The 23,969-nt window shown below is 37.3% G+C and overlaps 2 protein-coding genes across 7 annotated transcripts in view; one reads left to right on the top strand and one right to left on the bottom strand.

Annotated features, from left to right (window-relative positions):
- UGP2 (UDP-glucose pyrophosphorylase 2) overlaps positions 1–14,703 on the top strand; it is a 53,647-nt gene extending 38,944 nt beyond the window's left edge. For all 4 annotated transcript variants that reach the window (XM_011987295.1, XM_011987297.1, XM_011987294.1 and 1 more), the window contains 7 exons: positions 5,614–5,799; positions 7,104–7,237; positions 8,710–9,007; positions 9,494–9,691; positions 10,563–10,805; positions 13,238–13,342; positions 14,260–14,703. In XM_011987295.1, the coding sequence (XP_011842685.1) occupies positions 5,614–5,799; positions 7,104–7,237; positions 8,710–9,007; positions 9,494–9,691; positions 10,563–10,805; positions 13,238–13,342; positions 14,260–14,367 (1,272 nt within the window). In that variant the 3' untranslated portion in view covers positions 14,368–14,703. The remainder of the gene's footprint in view (positions 1–5,613; positions 5,800–7,103; positions 7,238–8,709; positions 9,008–9,493; positions 9,692–10,562; positions 10,806–13,237; positions 13,343–14,259) is intronic.
- Positions 14,704–15,290: 587 nt separating this feature from the next.
- VPS54 (vacuolar protein sorting 54 homolog (S. cerevisiae)) overlaps positions 15,291–23,969 on the bottom strand; it is a 120,228-nt gene continuing 111,549 nt past the window's right edge. For all 3 annotated transcript variants that reach the window (XM_011987290.1, XM_011987291.1, XM_011987292.1), the window contains 3 exons: positions 22,605–22,712; positions 20,649–20,743; positions 15,291–16,685 (listed from right to left, as the gene is read on the bottom strand). In XM_011987290.1, the coding sequence (XP_011842680.1) occupies positions 16,580–16,685; positions 20,649–20,743; positions 22,605–22,712 (309 nt within the window). In that variant the 3' untranslated portion in view covers positions 15,291–16,579. The remainder of the gene's footprint in view (positions 16,686–20,648; positions 20,744–22,604; positions 22,713–23,969) is intronic.

Genomic DNA, 23,969 nt, shown 5'->3' with positions numbered 1-23,969 from the left:
ACCTCACCTGTGGAGTTTTCCCTCCTGTCTGTTTAGTTGCAGTAGAGGTCTTAGAACACTGAATTTTATTCATGTTTTGGGAAAGAGAGAAACAGGGTGATTAGGATTGAGAGCACAAAGATTGCACTAGTGACTGACTAAAGTGATTCAGTCAGAGTAACATTGAGGCTGTATCCAGCAGTATGTGATGCTCCATCGGGTCTCTGAACACTAGCCATCTTTGAGTAAATGTCTTTGTGCATTCTCCTGGGGGAGCTAAGTAGGGAAAGTGGAAGGCAGGCCTAAAACTTGTCTCTGTGACTAGGTGTGTCCTCTGTGACTTCAGCTGTTGCTAAGCAATTTTCTAACACATAGCCCCTTGGCTTGTTGAACTGAACAAAGCTCTGTGGGACTGCTTGGTTAGGTGCCTGGTAGAGAGTGTGGACAGTGTCACCAAGAAAGAGCACCTCTGCTGATACAGGGTGATTTGTGTGATGGAAAGCTGTGCTTACCACCAAATTTAACGTGTAATAAGCTTTAGACAAAAAGTGTCCTGGCTTCCTGGAATGGAATGACTAGTGCCTTTGTGCACACCTCTGTGTCTGTTGAGGGGTGGTGGTGGGTAGGGGCTGGGTGTGTCAGGAAACATCAGTGAAAGACCTCCCCTGGCGGCTTCCAACAGTAACATTATCTTGACCACTTTAAATATTTCTCCTGTCTTCATACCCTGTTACTTCTTTCCTTTCCACAGTTATTCTGAGAGTCCTCTATGGTTAACAAATTCCTCAGCAGGACCTACATTTAATTAGCTGCTTTTAAGGGTTGGATATAGCAAGACAAGAAGGTATTATTGAAAGCACCACATAAAGAACCATGGTTCCTTGACATTTTGAGAGGTGGGGTGACTTTCTGCCCCCTTAACTTAGCATGCAAGGTTATGAATACAACACATCACAGAGAAATCTGGCACTTACTTGAACGGTAAATAAGTCTTTATATTGTGAGTTGCTAGGACCTGTTCCCAAAAGTCTTTATTAACTTGGTTTTTGAATTCTGAATGTTGTCTGTGGATCAGCTCATTTTATTTTATACCAAATATTTGAACAGTATTCAGAATTATATTTTAAATTCAAACTCAGTTTCTTAAGATGCCAACCTTGGGGATATTTGAGTTAAAACTAGAAGTATATTTAGTATACCTTTTGGCTGAAGGCCAAATGTCCTAATGTTAAAATCAGTATGAGGCTGAGAATCTAGATCACCATCATAGAATAAGTTTTTGGGATAACAAAGAAATTGCAGTTGTTACAGTTCTATTTAGAAATTTAGTAACCAAGCTTTAACATGTTGATGTTACAGTGCAAGAACAATAGTTCATCCACATGGTTATCTGGTAGATTGCATTTGCGGTCACCATAATGCACATCTGTAACAGTAAATGGACTTACTTTGGTCAACGGAGGTTGTTGGAGGAGCAAGATATTTTCCAACTATTTTTGCTAGTAGTGAATGTGCTGATTATGATATAGATGCCATGATGTTAAGTTTTCCTTCCTCTCTAATAGTAACTGACTGAAGTGAAGCTCTGTCCTCTCAGTATCCTGAGCTTGTAAACTTCATTAATTTATGGCAGTGATGCCATTTCCTTGAAGTTATCTCACAAACTGAAGTTTTGTGCATGTTGACAGATAATTTCTGAATACTTTCTCATTTATATTACCTTATTTTGTGTGTGTTTTCAAAAATATTTCAGCATGCACTTTTTCCTCCCCACAATCACTTGAGATCTTAGATTTTGGATCTAGAAATTTGGCGATGGAGTAATGGCTCTCTTGACAAGTGTGTCTCTGAATATCAGTTTTCATTGCATAAACATACATTTTTACATTTTCTCTAAAACAGAATGAGTGGAAGATCTTCACAGCGTATCTTGTAAGAAGTCTGCATGCTTAGGACACATAAGTTGGTTACTTCTTAGCAGGTTCTGGCAATTGAACTGTTGTTAGTAAGTCCTGCTGTGTTGGTTTTGTTACTTCCAAAGCATAATTTTGGGCCTTTTTTTTTGTGCAGACAGCCTATATAAAATGTAATAACTGCCGTTCCATCTCGTGTGAACATCTCATATAAGCAAATGTTCTCTGATAGCTTGTCTTTGAAGCAGAATGATGAGAGTGGCCCACCATCTCTCAGCTCATAGCCAGCAGGTGAAAAGTATGGGTGAAACACTGAATGTTGGTGATTCCTAAATCATTCTCTCACCCTATTTGTCATTGATAATTGCATAACACTTTTATCTTTAATATTTCTTCAATCAGGTATGTTTTTAGCATTGTTGAATTGATCATTGTATTGTGCTTTCACACTTAAAACAGACTCTGATTATGTCTCCATGACTAAGTACAGGGAAGAAAAGCAGCACATTTAATTTCATTAACTAAAATTTATAATAAAAACTTTCCAGTAACATGTTTCTACAAGGAACTTTGTACCTAGGACTCAGAACTTGGGCAAATATTTGTTTTCTCCTACTTAAAAGGGTTGGCAGTCTATATAAATCATTTTTATGTGCTTTAAATATATTTGTATAGCCTCTGAGGCCCAAGCAGTCCTCCCACTCCAGCCTCCCGAGTACCTGGGACTATAGGCATGCACCACCATGCTCAGGTAATTAAATTTTTTTTTTTTGTAGAGGCAAGGTCTCACCATAGTGCCCAAGCTGTTCTCAAACTCCTGGGCTTTAAGTGATCCTCCTGCCTCAGACTCCCAAAGTGTGGGGATTACAGATGTGAGTCCTTGCACCCAGCCAGAACTTTCTGTTATTTATGGTGTGTGGATCAAAGCTGATTTAGCATGAATACATATGATTTTGGAGTTCTATTTTCTCCTGGTGAAATTTTAAGGCAGCAAGGTTGACATTTGGTTTTTAATTCATTTTCACTGGAGGTAAAAAAAAGTTCCTGTTGGTACTTTTTCTTGATGACTTATGTCCTAAATCAAATAGCTAAAAATTAAACATGGTTCCTAAAGCTCACTTTGTTTAATGCTATGAATGTTAGTATTCCAAACATTTCTGTAAAGATTTGAATTAAGATGTAATCTAGAATTTTCTGCCTCACATTATTATTTAAATTTGTATAAATATTTGTTCCCTCAAAAAGGGAATGATATTTTCCTAAAGATACCTATCTAATGTACTGAGTTTTGTGTTTATTGTCATTCTGTTTTCTAACTTATTGAATTATTTGAAAACATTGTTATACATAAAATTAATAGCTTTCAGAATTATTGTACCATTTTTACTTTTATAATAAGCATTTATACTTTGATAAAATATTGATGTTACATGAACATTTTCACTCCAAGTTACATCTAGATAATGTTTACCCCTAGTTGAAATAGAATATTCAAATATCAACAACAAACCCAGTGATATGCCTTGTTGAAATTACTGATATTGTAATGACAAGATGGGTCTTACTTTATAGTATGATTCAATTTATTTTAAAGTTTTGAGACAAATAAAATGGCTTAAAATATTGTTACACACATAGGTGGTAAAACTATAGACTAGAAGTCCAGATGATGGTTACCCATAGGGGTAGAAGAGGAATGTGATTAGGGACAGATGCATGGCAGTGTTCCTTTTTAAAAATGTTATTGTTGGCCGGGCGCGGTGGCTCACACCTGTAATCCCAGCACTTTGGGAGGCCGAGGCGGGCGGATCACAAGGTCAGGAGATCAAGACCATCCTGGCTAACACGGTGAAACCCCGTCTCTACTAAAAATACAAAAAAAAAATTAGCCGGGTGTGGTGGCAGGCGCCAGTAGTCTCAGCTACTCGGGAGGCTGAGGCAGGAGAATGGCGTGAACCCGGGAGGTGGAGCTTGCAGTGAGCTGAGATCCGGCCACTGCACTCCAGCCAGGGGGACAGAGCGAGACTCCATCTCAAAAAAAAAAAAAAAAAAAGTTATTCTTTCAACCGTATATGTATATTTTATATCTTTTATAAACTTTTATGTATGTGATGTACCACAATTAAAAATTTTAGGTAAAATTGGAAGACAGGCCTGTCCTACCATGTGGAAAATAGCTTCTGTGTACTCTTATTTTTTTTTTAAGTGTAGTCAAAACATAAATAGGTAACACTCTCTCTGAACTAACAATTTAACCTAAAATGAATGCATGGACTAGGAGGTTTTGGTGATTTTCAGCTGATTTTCACATCCTTGTGAGACCTGTGTAAATATTAGGTTCTTGCTAGGAAGTGAAAAATAACTGATAAATGGAAATTCTTGGCTTTTACAAAATAATGGGAAAACATTTGGCCTGGTCCCATTTGCTGACTCTTCTAAACTATTAATTGACTACTTACAGCCATTGCATCACAGTGGTCTTTCCTTCCCCTCCCCTCCCTTCCTCTCCTGTCTCCTCTCCTCTCCTCTGACCAAGCATAAAGAGATTTTTGCTTCCATATGCTTAGATCACTGGAGTGTGAGCCTGTCAAGTTCTTTCCCAGTCACACCTACACATTTCTCTCTCTCTCTCACACACACACGCGTTCCTACAGTAGCAGAACAAATAACAGCTAATGTCCACAAAGCACTTATGAGGTAGTTTTACTTTTTTCAGTCCATTATGTGTTAGCTGTCCTACACCATCATGTAACTGAAGAGTCAGTTTGAGGACCTATTCCATTAAAACAAAATAACAGCAAACATGTCACATAAATGGATAGAAAATACATTGTGATCTTTCTGAAAGGTTTCCTTCTTACTGTAAGATGTTTAGACTTGCTTGTGCCTCTGCTTTGAATAAAAGAATCTGGGCCTCCGCTGTAAGTTGTCACTGTTCCTTTCCTATAAGGGAGAAGTTATAGATTAAGGCCCTCTGCTCACAGAAATAGATGAGGATGCTAGGGAGGAGATTGAGTTGGGGTTTTCTTTAGCCCACCTCTTGCTCTTTCCCTCCCTTCCAGGGCATTTCTTAGAACAGTGACAACACTTAATTTTCCAGTATTGGCTTTTATATGGTGACACCTGAAAGTTAAATTCTTGAGGAAGGAATTCTGTCCTTGTGCATACTTGACAAAAAGTCTATGCCACCTTCCTTTGAAAGGCAAACTTATGACTGAATAGAGGAGAATGGCAAGGAACAAGTGTGTTTTGGTATTTGCCTCCTGTGGTAGAAGGAATAATGTGTAATTTTGTATCTGGTTCTCCAGAATTGAAGTAGAGCCATAATACACCAGAAATACTTAGACTTGATGAGTCTAAATAAATGACTTGATCATTTGCTATGTTGATACAAATTGGGAATTCTGAGTGTTTGAAGATACTCCAAGAGATCTGGATGTTCTTACCAGCCAGACAATATATGGGGCCTACAACTTTTTCCCCCTTCTCGTACTCCTTTGTAAAGTAAATGATCCACTGAACCACTGTGTGCAAGGGAAGTTGCCTGTTAAAGTACTTGATTTTGAACCACAAGGGCCTCTGACATTAAAGAAAAGTTGATTAAAATTTTCCAGAGAAACCAAAACTCTTCATGGAAGCATGGAAATAACCCTGGGATTGATATGTTTTAATGTCCCTTAAAGCTGTTTGAATTACTCCTATAATGTTATTTTTCTTTCAGATTCAACCCTATGAAAAGATAAAGGCCAGAGGCTTGCCTGATAATATATCTTCTGTGTTGAACAAACTAGTGGTGGTGAAACTCAATGGTGGTTTGGGAACCAGCATGGGCTGCAAAGGCCCTAAAAGTCTGATTGGTGTGAGGAATGAGAATACTTTTCTGGATCTGACTGTTCAGCAAATTGAAGTGAGTAACATTTAGCATTTTTCGTGAGATACTAAACTAGTTTTTAGTTTTTAAGTTATCATAAATGTTATATTATAAAATGTAGCAGATGTGAATTTGAGCTAACCAAAGAGCTTGCTATCTTTAGTCTCTATTGGTGGAAAAAAGGTTTAGTGTTCTTAAGGGCGAATCCTTAAGGTTATGTAAAGGCTTTTGATCTTAAATAGCACCTGTGGTTGTTGAAATCTCTGGGTCTGTTGAGATTCTCTTTTGATATCCCACCCTTCTACCCACTTTCTTTCTGGGGGCAGCCTTCATCAAGGCTGGGATGATCTTGCTTTATTAACCCTTTTGGGAGGGTGGGGAAGATGTTATGTATTTGGGTGCAGGCCCTGCATGCTAAGAACTGTTCCTGGCTTCTCTCTTACGACAAAGGCATTAATCGTATACCATAAGCTCTTCTGGGGCAGTGGCCTTATTTTTTCCATCTCCTTATCCTATTGCCTAGTATGGTGCTGGCAACTATAATCCTAACGGCTAGTTGTAGCAGTGGCTAACATGTATTCAGCACTTACTGTCCACCAAGTATTATTCTGAGCTCTTGATATGAATTTACTCATTTGTTCCTCTCAACAACTCTAAGTACTGTGATCCCCATTTTACCAATGAGGAAACCAAAGCACAAGGAGGTTGGTTACTTGTCCAAGGTTCCCAAGCTAGTTAGTAAGTGCAGAATTAAAATTTTAACATAGGGCAGTCTGACTTCTAAGACCTTGTTTTCTTCACACTCTGTGTTGCCTCTTAGCTCTTCTGAGGTTGAAAAGATTTCAGTTGGGGTGTGATTCAAAATTTTTGATCATTAATTTTGAGAGTAGGGAGCCATGCCTTTGTCACATTTGTACTTTCATCCCTACAGAGATGTTAACATAGAGTAAATGCTTAATCAGCACTTGCCTACCCAGTAAGGCCACAGAGCACTGTAGCTATACACAAGCTCCAGACTCAAACTGCCTGGGGTGGGGAGGTGGGGGTCCTGCCTCTGCCATTGCCAGACCCACCACCTATCTGGGCCTTAGTTTAGTCATCCGTAAAATACAGACAGTAGTTTCTATCTCAGAGGGTGATGATTTAATGAGCAAGTGCATGGTGAATTGCCTAGCAAAATGTCTGGCTCATGCTGAGCAGTTTTATGTCAAATCTGTATATTTGGCTACATACAGATGATGTTTTGGACATTTTATGATTTAACCCTTAAGAATTAATTTTGCATATTTGAGCAAAAGAAAAGTGAGTCTGGGTAATCTAATTGTCATTTTCCTCCCTAGCATTTGAATAAAACCTACAATACAGATGTTCCTCTTGTTTTAATGAACTCTTTTAACACAGATGAAGATACCAAAAAAATACTACAGAAGTACAATCATTGTCGTGTGAAAATCTACACTTTCAATCAAAGCAGGTACAATGAGTAAAAAATTAACTCTGGGTGTGTTACTCCTGGGAAAGGACTTCTTTATCTTGTTTATAACAGAGCAGTCTCAAGATGTAAAGGCACCAAATATTGATGTTCACAAGTGTTTGATGCCCATAAAAGCTAAGCATTTGTTGATAATGTGATTGTTATAATCACTCTGGTTCTCTAACTTCCAGTTCTTAAAATTCAGTCTGCTTGAGACTCTGTTCCATGTCCAGAATATTTGGGGATAGCTTAAGCATTTGCTTTCTGAGAGCATATTTGGTCTCCAGGTGGGTCTGTGAAAATCTTTTTATATTCCTACATTATTGATAACTTTTCCTATGGAAAGGAATTTCTTCAACATCTTTTATGGGCTTGGGGTAATTTAATAAATTCTGGAGAAAATTTTTGAGGAATAGTGAGTAAAAAGTAAATTCAGATGATGAGTTGTGACTGAAGGCCAGGAAACTGGAGAAATAAGACTTCCATTTAAGGGATGGACATCAGTCCACATGAACTTGTACAGAAGGAATATTTCGAGGCTGGGTGTGCTGGCTTATGCCTGTAATTCCAACACTTTGGAAAGCCAAAGCAGGAGGATTGCTTGAGCCTAGGAGTTTGAGACTAGCCTGGGCAACATGATGAGACCTCATCTCTACAAAAAAAATTAAAAAATTAGCATTGATGGTGTGCCCTTGTAGCCCCAGCTACTTGGGAGGCTGAGGTGGGAGTATCACTTGAGCCCAGGAGGTCGAGGGTGTAGTGAGACATGTTTGTGCTGCTGTACTCCAGCCCAGGCAACAGAGCAAGACCCTATCTCAAAAATAAAAAAGGGACATTTCTACAGTTGTACCATTAGTTTGTTTGGTTGTTTTTAAGATCTATTTCCCATGGTTACCTTTTTTTTTTTTTTTTTACTTCGCAGATGTTTTGCCTTTATTTTCTGGTCTTCAGTCTGTTGCAGTGCTAGCTCCTGTTTTCCTCTTGCCCCATCACCAGCTTTACCTTTCTCACTAGTGGTGGGAAGCAGACATCTTGGAATGCTAACCTGGTGCTTATTTTCTGGGAAAGAAAGAGATCCACCCCTGAATATATCCATTTGTAAGAATGGGCAGTTTTTCCCAGATAGGTTTTCAGGGAAAAGAACCATCCCACAACTATATAGGTTTGAGAAAATTTATTTGATATATCCCTCCTCTTGGAGAGTCATAAAACATTAATATTTTAAAAATATAATGGGTCCTCCCATCTTTATAACCATAGAGACATGTTTTTGCAGCAGCTATCACCATCTAGAAAACAGATTTTGGACAACACAGATACTGAGAGATTTTCTTAAATGGATTCACCTATAATGATTGATAAGACTCTGAAAAGAAGTGAAATTTTATGTAACTTTAATGCATTATTTTATTTAAAGGTCTGAAATGCTCTACAGGGTCAATATTGAAAAAGAACTTTTTTTTTTTTTTAAGGTACCCGAGGATTAATAAAGAATCTTTACTTCCTGTAGCAAAGGATGTGTCTTACTCAGGGGAAAATACAGAAGCTTGGTACCCTCCAGGTCATGGTGATATTTACGCCAGTTTCTACAACTCTGGTTTGCTTGATACCTTTATAGGAGAAGGCAAAGAGTATATTTTTGTGTCTAACATAGATAATCTGGGTGCCACAGTGGATCTGTATATTCTTAATCATCTAATGAACCCACCCAATGGAAAACGCTGTGAATTTGTCATGGAAGTCACAAATAAAACACGTGCAGATGTAAAGGTAAATACTGAGAGGAAGCAGTTTAGGGCTTCATGTTTTCACATTTCATAAGTTATGAAGTTATTTGAAAGTTTCTATGTTAAACAACACATTTAACCACTTAGTATCATAAGAAAGGGTGAGATGATATTATGTGGAATACTTTCAGTTCTGTTTGACATAATAATATGTATCATAAATCCATAATAAATAGTATCAAAATAATCTCTATTTTTTTGGATAAGCTACATCAGTAATTTTAACTAAAATAGTTTCTTACATATTTATGGCAAAAATCTGAAACATGTGAAACCTTTCAATAAAGTTGTCCAGACCTTTAATACTCTTAGTTTGGCATTTAAATGTTATTCCATTGTCCCTTTTATGAAAATGTACTGTTTCTACATAATGTATTTATATATTTTTTATATTATCACTATCTTTGTACTTATAAAAAAATGCACTTGGGACAGATGTGGAGGCACTCACTATTTTTTGCCTTTCTAGGGCGGGACACTCACTCAATATGAAGGCAAACTGAGACTGGTGGAAATTGCTCAAGTGCCAAAAGCACATGTTGATGAGTTCAAGTCTGTATCAAAGTTCAAAATATTTAACACAAACAACCTATGGATTTCTCTTGCAGCAGTTAAAAGACTGCAGGAGCAGAATGCCATTGACATGGAAATCATTGTGAATCCAAAGGTAAGCCAAGGTTGTGGCCCATTGAGCTTTCTGGTTCCTAAGGTCATAGTAGGCTACACACAGACCCCACCGCCCACTCCCTCTGCCCCATCGATTCCATTGGTCACTCCCTTTCGCCTTTTCAGACTCTCTAGTTCCTAGCCCTGTCTTCCAGAATCTGCTGTCACCCCTCTAGCATGCCAAGTTATGGTGCCCTATACCTGACCCTGGATTGTGGTAGTGGCAAAAACATTGGGCTTCAAAAGTAGAGAACCTACTTCAGTCTTAGTTGTTGCTGACACTCATAAGTCATTCGGCCATCGGTACTTTGCATGAGTTTTCTGAACCTATGGTTGTTTATCATAAAATGGAAATGGTATTACTGAACAGAAGAGTTTTAAGATTGAAAAAAGATTACATGTATAAGAGGTTGGCATATGATAGGTGCTTAATAAATGTCAGTTCTCAAAATTATTTTTCTGGCCAGGCTTAGTGTCTCATACCTGTAATCCCAACACTTTGTGAGGCCGAGGCCAGCAGATCACTTGAGGCCGGGACCAACCTGGCCAACATAGTGAAACCCCATCTCTACTAAAAATACAAAAAATTAGCTGGGCATGGTGGCACATGCCTGTAATCCCAGCTACTCGGGAAGCTGAGGCATAAGAATTGCTTGAACCCAGGAGGCGGAGGCTGCAGTGAGCCGAGATCGCGCCATTGCACTCCATCCAGCCTGGGTGACAGAGCAAGACTCTGTCTCAAAAAGAAAATCTTTTTTTTTCCATCAATGGATCTCTGAAGTCACTTCCCAAATATTAACTAACCTACATGTAACTAAGTTGTAGGTGCTTAAAACCTCTGTTCTCTATTCCCCACCCCTAATTTCTTACAGACTTTGGATGGAGGCCTGAATGTCATTCAGTTAGAAACTGCAGTAGGGGCTGCCATCAAAAGTTTCGAGAATTCTCTAGGTATTAATGTGCCAAGGAGCCGTTTTCTGCCTGTCAAAACCACGTCAGATCTCTTACTGGTGATGTCAAACCTCTATAGTCTTAATGCAGGATCTCTGACAATGAGTGAAAAGCGGGAATTTCCTACAGTGCCCTTGGTTAAATTAGGCAGTTCTTTTACAAAGGTATGTAACTATAAAGATATGTGAGTTCATATTTCTTAAATGTGTAATTATAAAAATATGATGTACATGTGAATTGGAGACTAATTACAGTCTCTACCCCTGACCTGTTGTATTCCTCTGTCTTTGATATCTTTTAAAGGGAATTCATCATAGAAGATAAAGATTTTACTTCACATTTGAAACATGATTGCCATATGGGGAGTAGAAAATAATCTTTAAATTTTGGGGCATTTTATCTTCTGTCTCTTCCAAGACCAGTACTGCTTTCATCAGTGGGAAAAGGTTAATTCTGGCTTAACAAATACTTATTGATCCCCTATCATGTACTGGGCAGTGTTCTAGGTTCTAGGGATTTAGTAGTAAATAAAACAGACTAAATCTTTGTCTTCACAGAATTGACATTCTAGTGGGGAAAGGATGATAAGTAAATGTATGATATGCCAAGTGGTGGAAAATGCTATGGAGAAACAAAGCAAGGATAGAGAAAAGGGAATGCCTCGGGGCGTGGGGATTGAGGGGGGTGGTGATGGTGTAATTTTACGTTGAGTGGCCACAGGCAGCCTCATTGAGAAGTTGATTGGGTCTGACAAATGGGTATCTAGTGCAAAAAGTGTTCTAGACAGGTGGAATAGCAAGTACAGTTAAGTCCTCAGTGTCATCAGTATGTTCTTGGAAACTGCCGCAGTAAGCAAAACAGTGTATAACACATTTTACCATAGGTTAATTTATATAAACAAGAGTTCAGTTCCTACAGTTTATTTCTGGTCACAAAAATATCACCACATTTTAAAACAAAAACAAAACACTTCTAATATTAAACCCTGAAATAAATGTGAGCTGTACATACATTGACTAATAAAAACAAGATAATTCTTGACTCACTTATTCCAGTTCAGGTTCATGGGTGACCAGAGTTTATCCCGGCAGCTCAGGGCACAAGGCAGGAGCCAACCCTGGACAGGCTGCCCCCATCTCAGGGCACACTCACACCTACCCACAGTCATACTGGGACCATGTAGACACACCAGTTCACCTAACACGCACATCTTTGGGATGTGGGAAGAAACCAGAATAGTTGGAGAAAACCCACACAAATGTGGGGAGAACGTGCCAACTCCACACAGACAGTAGTCCTGGCTGGGAATCTTTTTTTTTTTCCTCATCAACGTTATAACAAAATAACGTTGAACAAAACAGCACTATCTGTGGACCTGCTGTAAAACTCCACCTTAGCCTGATGAGTGAAATCTAAAAAATTTAATCAATGAAATATGACACTATGAGCCTTTGTGGTTGGCCTATGGGGTCCTGCTCTGCCATCCCAGTCTATTTTAGTCCTGGGTGTGGTTTGGTGCCACCTGCTGTGGATGTGTAGAATGCAGATGGGGAATTAGAAAACTATGAATGCATGTGTCCTCAGAGTCAAATGAAGAAAGTATTTCAAGACAGTGGGAATGATCATCTGTCAAATGCTCCTGCTGATTCAAGAAAGATGGGAATTAGATGTATCAGTATGGAGGTGTGGGAGCCTCACAGGCGTGGATTTAAGAGAGAATGAAAAAGGAGGAATTGGAGATATGAAGGTAGAAAACTCAAGAGTTTTGCCTTAAAGAGAAAAAGAGAAATGGGGGTATAGGTAGAAAGAAATATAGGATTTGAGTTTTTGTTTTTTTTTTTAATGGGAGGATGTTTAAACATTAATGGGAATTAATGCAGTCAGGAGGGATAAAACATTGAAGAGGGAGAACTGCTGAAACAACACTCAATAGGCCATAAGAAGGGATCTGATGCACAAGTGGAGAGGTTGGCTTTAGGAATAGAAACAGTCCAATTCCAGTACTAGGAAGACAGAGTAATGGGCAATGCGGGCAAGGTGGTGGTAGTGGATGGAAACAAGTGGAAGTTTTCTGATTGCTCCCATTTTCCCAGAAAAATAGGAAACGGGTTCACATAGGACAATCTCTAGTGCTTGTAAAATCTGAGGAAATAAAAAGACAAAGATGGTGATAACTTACAATAATTTGTGCTGTTGCTCTTCCTAAAATGTGCTCTAATTTTTCAGAATCCTACCTATCCACTAAAGTCCAGCTCCAGTCTAGCCTGCTTCAAAGCATGATCTCTTTTTTTCCAGTTGAATTCAGATTATGTGAACTACTCATCTGGCTCTTGGCGTGTTGATTATCTTTAAAAAAAAAAAAAAGTTAGATCTGCTCAACTCTGTTGTAAATTGCTTGGTGTAGAAACAGTGTTGGCAGTTCCTGGTCTTTTCTGCACGGCATTTAGCATATAATGAGTGCTTAATAAATAGGTGCTTCCCATTAGAGGACCTGAGCTTTGCCATAAAATATTTTTACAGTTCAGTTAAACTTTAATATTTTTCCTTTCTGTGAACCCATTTGAGACAAATTTTTATATTTCTACTTTTCTGTAAGGTTCAAGATTATCTAAGAAGATTTGAAAGTATACCAGATATGCTTGAATTGGATCACCTCACAGTTTCAGGAGATGTGACATTTGGAAAAAATGTTTCATTAAAGGTATGTTGTAACAGTGAAAATTATATTTCTTACAGCTTTACAATATAGGTCTCATTTTCTAGTCATAAATTTACATTTACTTTAAGGAATACTTGTTAGTCTTAATTACACTAGTAATTAAGTTGGTACTATTTTACTGAAATGAGAATCTTTAAAATAGGATCACTATTACCGTTAGCTTACAAAAGATGAATATTTGAATAAAAGTAGAAAAAAATGACAACTTAATTTGTACTGAATATATTAAAGGAATGTTATCTCTGTAAGAATATTCATTTACATTATTGTAGTACTCGGGTACTCTGTCATTCCAGCCTCACGTAAGAAATAGGAGGGAAATGGGGGTATAAAAGTATTAAAGATACAATAGCTTTTTCCAAATCATGTAATTTTAAAAAAAATCTCCTAACTAGATTTCATGTACTCCTCCCAATAAAGCTTACTTAAATGAAGATCTTGAAAAAACAAATACATATATTGAATTTTATTGCTGAGACTGCCTAAAGACTTAAGACATGAAAAATCTTATCAGTAAACCATTATAAAAACAACAACAAAAGCCCTATATGTAAATATAAACCAAGCACCTTTTAATTTCTCTATGAAAGTTGGATAATCCTGGTGGCCTTGCAAGTAGGCCTTCAAAAGGGGGCTGGCCATGCTGTGGTACCGGGTCCACCTCCCACTGTTAGTTCTACCTCTAACAAGGAGACAGAGAATCTAGAACTACTGCTAGGATTGTTACAGAAGGACACATTACAATTTTCCTTAACTGTCACTTGTTTTTCATGTTTAATATTGTTTATAAATACAGTTACTCCACTGTAAAAAAGAGTTGTACATAAACTTGATCACTGTAAGATAATCAAATTGCGTTGCAGTTGCAAGTACACTCTTTTGTTTTCCCTGTCACTTAGGGAACGGTTATCATCATTGCAAATCATGGTGACAGAATTGACATCCCACCTGGAGCAGTATTAGAGAACAAGATTGTATCTGGAAACCTTCGCATCTTGGACCACTGAAATGAAAAATACTGTGGACGCTTTGATAATGGGCTAGTTTCTTACAATGAAATGTTCTCTAGGATTCTAAAATAGGCAGGTACTTTACTATGTTACTGTACCCTGCAGTGTTGATTTTTAAAGTAGAGTTTTCTGCAGTATGCTTTTAGTCTAAGAAAAGCACAGATGGAGCAATACTTTCCTTCTTTGAAGAGGATCCCAAAAGTTAGTTCATCTTAAAGTGCAATATTGTTTAATCTTAAAACTGGGGCAACTCTGGAAGATCTTTTAACAGAAGCCTCAGTGATGGTCACATTGAATTGCTTGTCATTTCAAAAATAAAGCAGTGAAGCAATACTTGTGTACACTTGTACTTTATAATGCTAACTATGAAATGGTAAAATAAAATGGTTTATTCTTGCTAGACAGTTACTATATTAGTTGGAAGATTTGCCCTTGGAATATTTAAGTACACACTGGTTAGTTACCTAACAAGTCCAGTTTTTGGCATTTCTAAGAATCTTAATCATACCATTATTTCCATAGGAATTAAACTGAAGGTATTTAGTACCTTTCATCTAGTTCTAAAACTGGGATGCCTGCCATGCTTTCCACAGACTCTCCATTTATTGAAACAAAGTGGCATTTATTTTCCCAGCTGATGGGGCAGGCAAAGGGAAGGCATTTCTTTCACATCCTTGTACTCTTCTATAGTGAAGTATGGGGTAGAGCTTCATAAAAAGTTCCCTTTCCCTGAAGCTTCATTTCCTGAAGCTTGTTTATTATCACTGAAAAATGATCATTAATAATCTTTCCAATCAGGTCTGCTGGTAGTTCAATTTATGCCTTTTTAAAAAATTCATCCATACTTGTTTTGAGTAGGCTGCTTGTTTAACTTAAAGTTCACTGTATACCATTTAAAAAAAAGTTGCCTTTTAAAGTCTGTTAATTTTTTACAGCTTTATTTTAGACAGATAGATAGTTTAAGAACCAATGACATACCTCTGTAATGATAAAGGAAAGAAAACAAGCTTTCCTTTTAAGAAACCAAAGAGCACAAAATAAGACTGTTTCATTGTACATAATCACCACAGGATATTAGGCACTCTGACAGGGTTAGGCAAGATTCTTGGTGTGAGGTGAGGCACAGGCACTTTCATTTGTAGAGTGCTGCTGATTCTCATGTTGAAGGTAGGTATTATAAAAGTCTTTACTTGTCATCTTATTTCTGGCCCCAACACAGCAGCCGATATTTTTAAAAGTTCTGTTTCTCCCTGGTCTTTGTTCATATACACATCGAAAGTAACTTAAAAACAAGGATCCAAGGGGGCCATACTTCATTATGTTATCTAAGTGTTAAAATGAGAACTCAAAAGTAGGCAGATTATATGAATACATATTCTTACCTCTGCTACAAATAAAAACACCCCAAACCCTTCATACTTTTATAAAAATACAGATATTAAACTGTAGCCTTTTATATACCATTTCTGAAAAGTATTTAGTTGCATAAATAGATGACAGTATCTTTTTTTTTAAGTATTACTTAAAAAAAGACTTAAGTCTTTTCTTTCAGGTATTTAGACAGCTCTGGAAGGCTTTACCCAGTTGACATATGGTGGTAGTAGAAATATTAAATATGCAACACACAAAGCCTGCAACTTGACATTGGTCACTGAAACAAAAATTGAATTCCTAAATCCAAGCAATCAAAAGATGTTTATTTTTTATAGAAAGATCTGTAAAAAAATAATTTTTCAAACAGCTTTACTTTCATAGAGAAAACTTTCTACAGAGGTTGACTAAGATTTTAAGATTTTAAATTGTACCATCATTAAATAAGGTGGGACACCATATGAATTTCATTGCACTGGAAGAAATGCAAAGCATTTTTTAATATAAAGTATACAGAGCATTCTAGTCAACTACAGCTGTGTTACAGCTATGTGTTCTTTTGGATTTGGTCCAAAGAAACCTGAGTCTGTTTCCAGAGAGAATGAAAAATGTTATAGACACCTGATCAGTTACTCCTCACTGTAGGATGCACAAAAATGACATTCCTTGTAGATTCCACTGAATCCAGTTTCCCAACACTGATACTTTCCTTTTTCCCTTCCCCCACCCCAGTTCACTTTGGGTTTCAGGTTCAATTCTCAAATCACAGGCATCCAGATTTTCTTCATAACAAACACATCCCGTGGTCAGATGAACTACCCGGTTTTCCAGTATGACATCACCTCTTCTGCTCCCAAATTTCGGCCATATTTAGGTCCAAATCTTTAAGGCCTTTTAAGGCTTGAAGATTTCCAGTGTAAAAAGCTACATCTGCTGTGACCAACCTAAATAATGGAGAGAAAATTATTTTTAAATCTCAAGCTTTCTATTCAGATAATTAAAGTAACAGTGCTCACCGAGTCAGTCCTATCCTGGCTGCTACAGTATTATCTAACATTCAGATTTCTTAGCACCCAAGTGTCAACATATTATCTTAGCAGGATTCCTGTTATCAACAAGTAGGCCATTTAATGCTGTATTTCCATAATAAATATTTGGAAAATGAATACATCAATGCATGTTGGAAAATGAATACATCAATGCATGTTGGAGTCAGTTTCATGATAAATTCAGCCCAAGAAAATCATCTATCTTAAAACAGCATGAATTAATATACAGAGAAAATAACAGGTTAAACTAAAATGTTTTTGATTGGTTAGCACTAGAGTATAGGTGTGTTGACTAAAATAGTAAACTCAAGGGAAAAGCAGGCCAGGTTTTCTAAGTGTCATCTAAGCGATTAAATACAGACTAGTATTCATGTATATAAGCCCTACTAGATATTTCTTTAAAAACCCAAGAGAAAAATAGGAAAGAATATGAACAAGAAGTCACAGATGAAAACACCTGAATAACCAATAAACTGAAAAAATGGTAAATGTCAGGAAAATGCCAATCAAAACAAGGTACTATTATCCCCCATCAGACTGGCAACAATTAAGAAATCTAACAGCAAATGTTGGCAAGATGTGGGAAACAGATTCTCACAAACTACTCCACTAATGGAGTATTAACAGCCACTGTCAATACCTAACAATGTGAAAATGTGTATTAGCTCCAGTTCACTTATATTCAGGTATATGCCCTGAAGAAATGGTCACACCACTAGACATGTATAAGGATCTTCAGTATGGCATGGTTATAATGGAAAAAAGTCATGACTTAGCAATTTATCACTAGGGGAAATGTCTAATTTGCCTATGGTTGATTCATGGAGTGGTGGCTCACGCCTGTAATCCCAACACTTGGGGAGGCTGAGGCAGGAGGATCACCTGAGCTCAGGAGTTCCAAGACCAGCCTGGGCAACATAGCGAGACCTCATCTCTAAAAAAAATATAAAAAATTAGCTGGGTGTGGTACCACACACCTGTAGTTGCAGCTACTGGGGAGTCTGTGGTGGGAGGATTGCTTGAGCCACGGAGGTTGAGGCTGCAGTGAGCCATGATCACACCACTGCCCTCCAGCCTGTGTGACCATGAGACCCTGTCTCCAAAAAAAAAAAAAAGGTGGTTTTGACTATACAGCAGTCAAAAACAGACAACTTCCACAGATCAACAGAGATAAATCAGTAAAAATGCCAAGTAGAAAGCAAGCTGCATATATGCAATATGTAAGTAAATTTACAAAACAGCACTACATATTTTTCATAAATCTAGGTATAATAAATGAGAAAGACTGAAAGAATGTAGACTAAACTCACTGGAAATGTTACCTAAAGGTTAGGAGAAAAAGGGAAAGGAACTGCAGATGAGGTGTAAAGGTGTACTTCAGCTTCATCTGGAATGCAATTTTTTGAATACCATTTTAAAAATACAATAAATATTTTTTTCAAGTGAAAATGACAAATGTTGATCAATTCTGGGTAGTAGAAATATAAATATTTTATTATTCTCTGTAGGTCTCTATTTTTAAAATATTTTAAAATAGAGGGAAAAAGTTACATTAAAAAGTACAGAGCTGGGCTGGGTGTGGGCTCATGCCTGTAATCCCAGCACTCTGGGAGGCCGAGGCAGGCAGATCACCTGAGGTCAGGAGTTTGAGACCAGCCTGGCCAACATGATAAAACTCTGTCTCTACTAAAAATACGAAAATTAGCCAGGTGTGGTGGCACCTGCCTGTTAATCCCAGCTACTCAGGAGGCGGAGGCAGGAGAATCGCTTGAACCTGGGAGGTGGAGGTTGAAGTGAGCTGAGATCACACCACTGCGCTCCAGCCTGTGTGACAGAGCGATACTCCGTCGCAAAAAATAAAAATAAAAGTACAAGGCTGGGGAGAGGGAGAAATAGGAAGCAACTGCCTAATGGGTACAGGATTTTCTTTTGGAGTAGTGAAAATGTTTGGAACTAGATAGAAGTGGTGGTTACGCACCATTGTGAAGACACTAAATGCCACTGAATTGTTCACTTTAAAATGGTTAATTTTATGTTTACGTCAAAAAAAGTCAAAAGCTACATTTTTAGTGCAATTTCAGAAACAAAAATTCCTTTTACGCAGGTAGTTTATGTCCTTGGCTAGAGGATAGAGGTTAATCTTCAGGCATCTTTCAAAGACATGAATTGACTTACAAAGAATGAGTTTCTGTTAATATGTGACTGTGAGGATCTCTAAGGTCAGACTGACTTCCAAATAGATATATTAAAAAAGAAAAATAATAGCTAACGAGTTAGCTTGCATGCTTCAGAGCTACTCGTCTGCAAAAACCCAACTAACCAACCCAGATTTAGTTATGGGAATAAAAGTAAAAGGGTATGAGCGGGGTAGGCCTTGAAAATATTACTAGCTTTTTTTGAACAGCCTCTTTAGGGTACACAGTATACATCTCTACCAAGAGTCTCTTAAGTTTCTCATATGCTATTACCTTTTCAGGAGCAGGTCTCTCATGTATGTACCATTTGCATCATTTGACATCAAGACAGAGATATACACAGTGTCACCCATGTGATGTTCTTGCTGAAAATACCTGACTCTATGTTGGTTTAACATTATTAAATTAATGTTGATTTTCTTAGGTGGGGTTCAGGTATTATGATTGTATAAAAATGTCCTTGTTTTTAGAGACACATGCCAAAGTATTTAAGGGTTAAATTTTATGACTGCAGCCTACTTTTTTGGATGTTTGGCAATAGAGAGGTATGGGGGTGGGAGGGAGAAGGAGCAAAAGTGGCAGGGAGAATGTGGCAAAATTTTAACAGTTGATAAATCTAGGTAAAAGGTATTCAGTGTTCATCGTCCTTTAAATGTTCCATGGCCTTGAAATTTTTGAAAACAAATGATTCTTTAAAAAGAAAAAGAAGAATCAGGTAATAAGAGAGAGTATCATTCTTGCATAAAACTCTTAAATTCAGCCTAACAGATTCAACAGAACAAAGCTTTCACATAGCTTTTTGCAAAATTGATTCACTGTACTTCTTTTTAAATGGCAAGGCCAACTTTATGAGTTTGAAATTTGAGCCTGAAATTCCTTTAACAGGGAATAAAATTTTATTCCTAAAAACCCTAGCACACTAAAGAATTGATACTAAGATATAACTAAATGATCACTGCTTTAAATTTTATAAAATCTCTTCCCCATATCTTTATCTACATAACTCTTCACAAAAATCCTGTTAAGGAAACTTTTATCATCATCCCTATTTTCAAATCTAAAAAACCTAAGCTGAGGGGAGTAAGTGATTTGCCCAAAGTTACAACAGCTAGTAAGTGACACAACTAGAACTTAACCCAAGTTTTCAGATTCTAAATCCTATCCTATGCTTTCTATGTACTATGCTATTTTAACAGTAATATATACAATTTTTTCAATAGCTTACAATAAAATATATACATATACACACATATATTATTTTTCATAACCCTGTGAAGGAATTAAGACATATTTCATCCTTGTTATTTTATAAATGTGGCACAGAGGTTAAGTGACATTCACATGGTCACACAGTAGGACTTTTGAATCCTGTTTGAATTGGGGAAAGCTATTGGGTATCTAAGGAAGTGCTACTAACTCGCACTGCCTCAAAACAGATACATAAGGTCAGGTAAGTAATTGTCCATGTATACACCACTTTTAGATAGTTAGACAGAAACAGGTATTTCCACGGGGCAAAAGAAAGCACAAAAGCTTGCTGATTTTGCAATGTTGGTCTTCGGTGTGATTACAGCAGAAAAGGATGGCATAAATAATCAAAACTGATCATTAAAACAATTCAATATGGGAGTATATGGTGAAAATGTTAAAAAAAAAAACATACCCATTTTGAGGTCCTCCATCATTTATCACATTTAAGTGAGATAACTGCTTTTTCAAGTGGAGTTTATAACTTGCATTAATTCTTAAAAATAACATCTGAAAAAGAAATAAAACTAAGTTTCTTAAAGTTCTACTGAAATAGAATATGTAAATATCTGAGTTATCAATATTAGAGAAAGTATTTTTAAAAACCAAAACCTTTGCTTTGGCATATACTTTTAAAATCCTCCTCTGAAAGTATTCTATTGCTATTTCACTACATTTTTTCTCCTTAGCTGGATAAAAGCTTTCTAACCTCCTTAGTACTCCTTTTTGGAAAAAAATCCCGTAAGTGGGATCAACTGTGACAAGTAAAAATGATAAAAAGTAGTGGGGAATTTTGTAATATATTAAGTAGGAAGTTGATAGGGGAAAGAATGTCATAATGATAGAGGCAAAGGTACCTTCATACTTCTAGTGAAATCACTTCAAAGTATTTTATTGTTCTCGCAAGCTTTGGGAAATACCTAACCTAAAATTATATACAATGAATTTATGAAATGATTTTGTGAAATAACATTGTCTGTGGGGAAAATACATATAACAATCTATGGAAGTTTTGTGGAATTACTAGTATTCAAGTGGCAATAGTGACATAAAATAACATTTGCCCAGCTTTGACAAGAGTACCCTTTATGCCACAGATAAAAACACATGAAGTACCTGTATGCCCAGCTCTCTGATCTGGCTAAGTCCTGCTCTAGAATTAGAACTCAGATGGCAAATCCAGAAGGTCAGAATGCCAGAGGTGGAGGATCTTACATGTGGAATGGAAAGGATGGCTTGGCTAAGAAGAAATTAGAAGGAAAAAGGAGACGACCCTAGTGGGTCCGCCATATTTTATGGCTCCCCTTCAGTCCTCAGTGAGTCCCAAAGGAGTTCCATGATATTTATTCATGAGTTTGGTATGATTTATGAAAACCTAGGGAAATATGAAGAAAATGTTACTAGCTAGTATAGGATGAAGTTTGAGGTGGCATAGGAAAGGAGACCAGCAGGAGCAACAGCAGGCAAGAGATACTAAGAAAGCCACCCTCTGCTCCCAAATGCCATTTCCATGCACTCAACCAAGTAAGAGAGACAAACTGAAATAAACAAACTTGTCTGAATAGCAAAAATCCCAGTGAAAGTTAAATTCATTAGTCATACAGCAACTAGACTTTAATATTATACCATTTATTCTACAAACTAGGTACACTTAATATGGAGAAAATAAGCTAAGATTAATTTAAAAAAAAAAAAACTGGTAAAAAAGAGAATACTGGAAAGTTCAAAGTTCCAGGAGAGGGGAACAGGGGTGTAGGGGGTAGAGTTGTTACTGAAGAGTGAAGCGAACTCTGTGATAATACTTTTGTAGGGGAAGACAGTAGAGATAGAAGGGTGGATACTTCATAGCTGATAGGTGCCAAAGGCTCCCCGACCCTGCATTTTGCTCTTTTTCCTAGTTTGTCTTTATTACAGATCATTTATGCTGATCTAACAATAAAGCAGATTGAGTTAATTGCATGTGTTAATCTTATTAACTTTGTCACTAATTCTTCCCATAGCCAATTTGAATTACAATCACCATAACATATTTTGCTACTAATTGATAAAGGCCAACTCTAATTTTCCAAGGAACAGCATAATAAATGACGTAAGTAGAATCTGGGACTACTGATCATGGACAAACAGAAAACCTACTTTTTAGAATTGTTTATCATATAGTAAAGCTATAGCTCTGGTCTGTCACTGCAAGGAGCACTTAGAAATTAGAAATTTTTATCCATGTTCTACCAGTCAATGTAATGATGTAAAAAAATGATAATCATATTGGAACATGAACAGCTTAACTGTGCCAAAAGCATGTAAAACTACCCCAATTCTGCAGATATTGTATGTTATATATACATAAATAGTTTTAGGAATTACTACTCACCTGTGTTTGTTCTTCTGGAAGGAGATCAAATATAGCTTCGTGCATTTTTGTCATTTGCTTACAAATATTCCTGAAACAGGCAGAAGGAACAGGAGCCTTCACCTCATACTGGTAGGGGAAAATAATGATAATTATGGTCATGTCCTCTGAATTGCATATGTCTCCACCATTCCCTGAGACATATATTTACTGTCCCTCCACATATCCAATTCTGGCATAGTACTCAAGCTTACACTTTTCAACTGTGATCTGCACTACTCATACAAATCTTGAGAACCTTTCATTCAATATCTTAATCCACTTTAAAGGAGCTAAAATAGCTCAGTGACTAAGAACAAACGCTGCTTCCAAACTTAGACTGCTGGGTTCAGATCCCAGCTCCTCCCATTCTAAGCTATGTGATGTTGGGCAAGTTACTTAATTTATCTCAAAGGGCTGCTGTGAGAATTAAAAAAGAGGACTCATAAGAATGCAAAACAGTGCTTGATACAAAGTAAGTACTCAAAAAAATGTTAGCTACTAATCTGGCTCAATATACAATGTAGTCCCTCCAAATAAACAGATTATGTTTTAAACAATTTAAAAATTAGCCAGGGCATGGTGGCAGGCACGTGTAATTCCAGCTACTCGGGAGGCTGAGACAGGAAAATTGCTTGGACCTGGGAGGTGGAGGCTGCAGTGAGCCAAGATAGCACCACTGCACTCCAACCTGGGCGACAAGAGTGAAACTCTGTCTCAAAAAAAAAAAAAAAAACAATGTGTCAACATGATCATACCTGAAATCAACAGAAAAATATGGCAGAATTAAGATGTTTTTTAGTTTGTAGGTGGGTCAATATAGTAATCATATTTTACCCTAACACTGAAAGGAGGATTTTTTTTCAGCAATGTTCTCTGCTAAAAATTTAAACTTAGGTAAATTCATTTTACTATTCCTACATATGAAACAATATGGTAGTATGACTTTAAAAACCATCTTTTGAACAACAACAACAAAAAAAGCAGCAAAAACCTCTGCAGACGCAAACGACTCTGTCTGACAGCTTTGAAGAGAGCAGTGGATCTCCCAACACGGAGGTTGAGATCTGAGAACGGACAGACGGCCTGCTCAAGTGGGTCCCTGACCCCTGAGTAGCCTAACTGGGAGACATCCTCCACTAGGGGCAGACTGATACTTCATACCTCACACGGTGGAGTACACCCCTGAGAGGAAGCTTCCAAAGCAAGAATCAGACAGGTACACTCGCTATTCAGCAGTATTCTATCTTCTGCAGCCTCTACTGCTGACACCCAGGCAAACAGGGTCTGGAGTGGACTTGAAGCAATCTCCAACAGACCTACAGCTGAGGGTCCTGACTGTTAGAA

Source organism: Mandrillus leucophaeus, unplaced genomic scaffold, assembly GCF_000951045.1.
Source record: "Mandrillus leucophaeus isolate KB7577 unplaced genomic scaffold, Mleu.le_1.0 Scaffold307, whole genome shotgun sequence".
NCBI lineage: Eukaryota > Metazoa > Chordata > Mammalia > Primates > Cercopithecidae > Mandrillus > Mandrillus leucophaeus.
This window is presented reverse-complemented; position numbering and strand designations above follow the sequence as displayed.